At 40.2% G+C, this 5,997-nt stretch overlaps 1 protein-coding gene across 1 annotated transcript; it reads right to left on the reverse strand.

Moving 5' to 3' along the window:
• Positions 1 to 203: 203 nt before the first annotated feature.
• On the reverse strand, positions 204 to 1,595 carry LOC131655305 (probable isoaspartyl peptidase/L-asparaginase 2). Its single transcript, XM_058925194.1, has 4 exons — positions 1,412 to 1,595; positions 1,050 to 1,283; positions 879 to 965; positions 204 to 784 (listed from the first exon to the last, which is right to left on the reverse strand). Exons 1-4 carry the CDS (start codon positions 1,571 to 1,573, stop codon positions 296 to 298), a joined length of 972 nt encoding a protein of 323 aa, XP_058781177.1. The 5' UTR covers positions 1,574 to 1,595; the 3' UTR covers positions 204 to 295.
• Between the last annotated feature and the right edge of the window lie 4,402 nt (positions 1,596 to 5,997).

The following is a 5,997-nucleotide window of genomic DNA, read 5'->3' on the forward strand; positions in this document are numbered from 1 at the left end:
ATGACCCCGAAGATAAGATTTATCTTGAAAAATTAAAAGCAACCCTAGAAATTAAACAAACAAACTTTTTTTAGAAACCATTGTATTTAATCTAAAAGATAAAAAGAGATAAAAAAACACACTTAAATCATCATTTAGTCCTTGAACAATTGCTAAGATATGGGATTTAGAAAAGAACCCAACTAATAATAATATGACTACTACATATAGGAAAAATATGACCTATAAGCCCGGATTCTACTTATTCTATCTATTTATTTATCAAATCCCAGATTCCTCTTTACTATAGATTTATCTAATCCCAGATTCTTACCTCCGTAAACCCATTTTCAGTAGCACAAGCCCTAAACATTCCATTACAATTATGGCCATAAGCCACTTCACCCTTATTAGACACAGCAATAAGACCAGCAAATCCTTCATCAAGACGATGTTTTATCACATAATCCACCGAGTCTTGAAGATTATAACCTTTGTACTCCATAACTGCTGCAACTTCATGTGCAAGAGTGCTGCGTATGATAGCTTCACCTTCACCAGTGCAAGAAACTCCACATAACTCAGATGCATATGTTCCAGCACCTATAATTGGTGAGTCACCAATTCGGCCACTCATTTTGTTCATTAAACCACCGGTCGATGTGGCGGCTGCACATCTCCCTTCACTGTCCACCACCACACATCCGACGGTCTCCGGTGCATAGACGCTTAATGGGAGACCGTTCATCTTCACTGGACTTTCAAGTCCTGCACATTTTCCGGCAGTTGGAATTCGATAGTCAAACTGCACCACACGAAGTCCATCCAACACATTCATTAATCATTAATAAAAATATTCATTGAATCCATACACACATAGTATAGTAAAAAGCTGTTACCAGAATTGTATTGGCTTCTTTTGCAAGTTTCAGCATGCCAACATTATCCTCAGTGACGAAGTATTCATTCTCAGTAACTTCCACACCCTAGCAAAAACACAACCATTAACCATTTAGTTAAATAATACAACTATACTTGAAAAAATTAGGAAATATTGGTAACAAAGAAACCTGTTGACGTGCGAATTCTTCTGCGCCGGAGAAGGCGAGGTATGAATGAGGCGATTTCTCCATGACAAGACGAGCAAGTGAGATAGGGTTTTTCACGGTGGAAACACCGGATACAGCACCGCATTTTCTCTTGGTACCGTCCATGATACTAGCCTCCATCTCCACGGTTCCGTTTGCTGTGAGAGCAGATCCACGGCCAGAGTTGAACAAGGGATCAGTTTCCAATTGTCTAACCTGTCACAAAAAGAACCAACCCTAACATGTTATTGTTATGCATGGGTCAAAATACAAGAACGCGACATTCATATAGATACACTATCTATAGTAATTGTGAGAGAAAAGGAAGGAATGGAAGGACATACGACGAGTTCGACGACATCGAGGGCGGAGGCATTGGAGCGGAGAGCGGAGATGCCGAGATTGAGACAAAGAGTGAGAAGTTGTTTGGCTTCTTCTTGACGCTGTGGTGGTAGATTAGGATCCACACCAGCGCCGCCGTGAACAGCAATAGCCCAAGCAACCATAATGTTTCTTTGTTTTATGCTTTCTTTGCCTCTGTGTATTTTGTTTGCGGTAGAGGAGGGATGAAAACCTAATGAATATGGTAGATTCTTTTATAGGCAGGTGTTAACGTTATTTTGGAAACTGGATAATAAAAGAGCAAAGATTCGATTTTATCAAAACACTTCAATCTTTTGTTTTTGGTATTATTTTATTTTTATTCTTAATTTTTTTTTTTTTCAAAGATTAGATTTTATATAACATTTCAATCTATATTTACTCAAAGAAGTGGTATTTTATATTTCTACTACATTTTCCGGTAAAAAAACGGTCCTTTGTATTTTCCTTCTACTAAATTGAATCGAATAGAATAGAATACATATTATTAAAATGAAACTTTATTAGCTGGTAAACATATTTTTTAATCTGGCAGATGTACATTGTGCTCTATAAGAGGCAAACCGTAATAAAAGGTTTGAAGAAATATAATATTTTTTAATTAATAATTATTAGAAATTCACACAATAAATATGAAACAAATCTCAATAAAAATTCTAAAAATATAGCCACGCAATTATGAGAGTCAAGATTCAAACCTTAGCATTAGGGTTCAAAGTGGAATTACGGCTAATAAATTAAGGAAAAATTTAGATACAATTTTTAGGTGTAATTTTTATTATTTTTTAATAAAAATATAATAAATGTAATTTTCTATTATTTTTATTCATTAAATAATATTTAAGTATACTTATATATTTTTATTAAAAAATAGTAAAAAATCACACTTACAAAATTATATTTAAATTTTCTTCATTTAATAGTACTTCTTAAACAATATTTTATTTGTGTGAGTATTAGTTAGTCTGATATATATATATATATATATATATATATATATATATATATATATATATATATATATATATATATATATATATATATATATTAAAGTTGTCGATTTATAAATATTTTAATTGATTTATATTAGTGTAAATAAAATATTACCGTCAGTAATAAACTCTGAATCGATAAATTACACCACCTATTATTACCCACCATTTTAATATAATATTGATGAGTGGAGATTTAGGTTGAGCATAATTTATAATTTATAATTTTCTTAAATATTTCTCATTCTACTTTTTGGTATAAGATGATTTTATTTTTTGAAATTCATTAAATAATTGATGTATTTGACTTATATAGAGTCCAAATACATCATTCATATAATAAATTATAAAAAAAGTAAAAAAAAAATAGTTGAGGGAGAATAAAATATAATGAGTAAACCAGAGCACTTGGATAAAATAAAAATAATAATTTAATTGGAGTTATTAGATTTGTTTTTCTCTTTAGCCACCTTTCTATGGGGTTCACCCCCAGCGAAAAACTCAAATTACCCCTGCTTCGGAAATGAACTTCCGAAGCATTTTTTTTTTTAAAAAATTTCCACAATTCGGAAGTGCATCTCCGAAAACACCTCATGGGGGGTGTTTTCGGAGATGAACTTCCGAAAACACCTTTGTTCAAATTTTGGGGGGTTTCGGAAATGAACTTCCGAATTATGCAGAAACTGTATTTTTTTTTATGTTTTTCTTAACAGAAACTTCCGAATAAGCGACATATAAACAGAAAAAAACTAATATGATAAAAAAAGTAATATATACAAGCCGATCCAAATCCAAATAAAAATAGTGTGCTAAAGATACAATCCGAAAACAAAAAATAAATAAACTCGACCACTACTGGGTGTGCCTAACCCTCTCTCCCTGGGACCTCCTCTGCCGCCTGTATGTCGCCGCACGGCCCGCATCAGTGACGATCATCTCCATCACGGCGACTGCCTCTGGACCACCCTGATGAACGACACCTCGATCCAACGCATCCCGCCCAAGCATCTCTATCCGCTGGCAGATCGGCAGGAGATCAATGGCGTGGTCATCCTCGGCCTGATGGTTCTCCAAGATCTCCTCGTGTGCTGGCCTAGGAGTGTCGGGATCGTCGGGTGTCAGCAGAGGATGAGACACCCGATAGAACCATGTGACGTACCCCTCCACATTGTGCCAGTCCTGGGTGACCCGCATGCGGCGGTACTCCTCCGGTACCACATGATGCTCCCAATCGTCAAACATGGCAGTGAGCTGCACTCTGGTCACTGTGTCGGGAGCAGCCTAGAAGGGTGACCTGGGTATCATCTGCACGAATCTGAACTGCCGCATGCACCGCTCAGGGAGATACCGGACCATGATGGTAGTCCCGCATGCCAACCATCCAGAATATAGAGATATGCCGTCAAAGGGGACAATCTGAGTGTAGTCGCTGAACGGCCTCCAGGTGACATCGTCGTGCATCGTGCGGTCCAGGTACCCACGGTATGGTCCCACCGCATTGTTCCCCCTCTGGAGAACGTATCTGGCGGCCCTAGGTATGGCATCAACGTACGCAGGATCGATGTGGAAGCCGTGGATGTGGGAGAAGTAGGAGATGATCCAGCTCTGAAACATAAATAAATACGAAACATAAGTAAATACGAAACATAAATAAATACGGAACAATTAAAATGAAACGTACCGTGGGTAGTGTGCAGGATCCGGTCAACTGCCTCATCCTCCAGTTGGAGGTCTCATTCAGCTTCTGGTATAGGTATGCCAGAGTAGCTGCCCCCCAGTTCCACTGGTGAACGGTGGTTAAGTCCATGAAGTAGCGGAGGTAGGTCATGTCGACGTACCTCGCACTCTTGTCGACAAAGATCGCAGCGCCTACCACATGCATGTACCAGCACCGGAGAGCACAGCCACGGTGATAATGTGTAAATAGCTCGTCACCCTCAGCCTCAGCCTCGGCCGCCGCCACCAGGTGGTGCTCGAAGTAGCGGCTCAGTGTGATGAACCGGATAAGAGGCCCAGATGTCGTGGCGCACTCAAAGTCAGCAACTTCGGGCTCCATACCCAAATAGAGCACCATCCACTCAGTGGCTTCGACCCTCTGGATCCGGGAGTGGGTCAAAAGTGGCCCCCTGATCGGCTGGTAGAGAAGACACTGCACATCATGCAAGGTGATCGTCATCTCCCCAACCGGCAAGTGGAAAGAAGACGTCTCATTGTGCCACCGCTCCACAAAAGCCCCCTGCATGTCGTGGATGATGGTGGTGTACCCCGTCATGCAGAGCCCACTGAGCCCTGAACCTCTCACAGCGTCGTTAAACCACTCGGCAGTCGGTTTAAACAGACTGAAAATCTTTCGGGTATGGTTCACCATTTTCAACGGCGCTCTCTCCTGTTACAAAAAACAAATAAAAAAGTATGTTAAATATACGGTTAATAAAATATCGAATAAACATCTAAATTATAAACGGTTAAATTAAAAAAATACCTCTCCCTCCCAGATACGCCGAGCGACGTGGTCGCGGTAGGATATCAGCACGGAAGTGTCAATGGGCCCTCCCGGGTAGCTGTCCTCCTGCTCATCCTCCTCCCCGGGTGGAGGGTCAACATCCGGTACCCCCTCCAGCTCGTGGTATGGCACTGCCACCTCCTCCTCCTCCTCTCGCTGGCGGGAAGAAGATACCCGAGCCAGCCGACTCCTAGATCCATATGAAGAGGTACCCTCTCCCACGTCCACGGGAACTCGAACACGTCGTCCCCGGCCCTGCCCCCGTCCCTGTGTCGACGCCAGCTGCGTCGCCGCCTGCTCGCGTCTAGCCGATGCAGTCTGGGTCTCTCTACCCTGTCTGATGCGTGCTGGTTGGTTGCCTGACATGTTCCTGTAAACAATTGAAATCGATTAATATGCGAGACAAAAGAAAAAACTAAAAAAATTGCACTTCTGATACAATTCGGAAGTTCATTTCCGAAACTGGGATGGAGGTGTTTTCGGAAATAAACTTCCGAAACACCCCTGCGCAGAACTTCTCTGCAACCTCCAATGGCAGACCCCAAAATCAAACTTCAAACCTATGTCTACACATTCTAAACATCCTAAATATCAGTACCAACCTAACCTAATACATTTTTTGCTATTTGTAAACACCCTAATATAAATTTTAATCATAGATCTAAAACTCAAAATGCTTACCGATTGAAGAGATTGGAGTGCTTTTTAATGTAGTATAGGAAGCTTAGTGGAGCCTTTGATGTAGCCTTGGAAGTGTTTGCACAAAATTTCTCCTTTGGTTGTGTTTGATGTTGAATTAGGGTAAATGAATGGGGGAGGGGGAGTGTTTTGCTAAATCTGCAAAACGCGCAGTATTTCGAAATGAACTTCCGAAATGCTGTTTTCGGAAATGAACTTCCGAAATAAGAAATTTTTTTCAAAAAAAAGGCGCTTTCAGATATGCATCTCCGAAAATACCTTTTTCTTGCATTTCGGAAATGCATTTTCCGAAGTTAGGGGTAGTTTGGATTTTTCACCAGAGGTGAACTAGAAGGTTGGGAGGTAACCAAAGAAA

Source organism: Vicia villosa, linkage group LG3, assembly GCF_029867415.1.
Source record: "Vicia villosa cultivar HV-30 ecotype Madison, WI linkage group LG3, Vvil1.0, whole genome shotgun sequence".
NCBI lineage: Eukaryota > Viridiplantae > Streptophyta > Magnoliopsida > Fabales > Fabaceae > Vicia > Vicia villosa.

Excerpts from the sequence above, each read along its gene's own strand:
- LOC131655305 (XM_058925194.1), bottom strand. The coding sequence starts at position 1,573 with ATGGTTGCTTGGGCTATTGCTGTTCACGGCGGCGCTGGTGTGGATCCT. Across the intron at positions 966-1,049 it reads AAGAATTCGCACGTCAACAG|GGTGTGGAAGTTACTGAGAA; the intron begins GTTTCTTTGTTA and ends TGTTTTTGCTAG. Across the intron at positions 785-878 it reads AAGAAGCCAATACAATTCTG|TTTGACTATCGAATTCCAAC; the intron begins GTAACAGCTTTT and ends CGTGTGGTGCAG.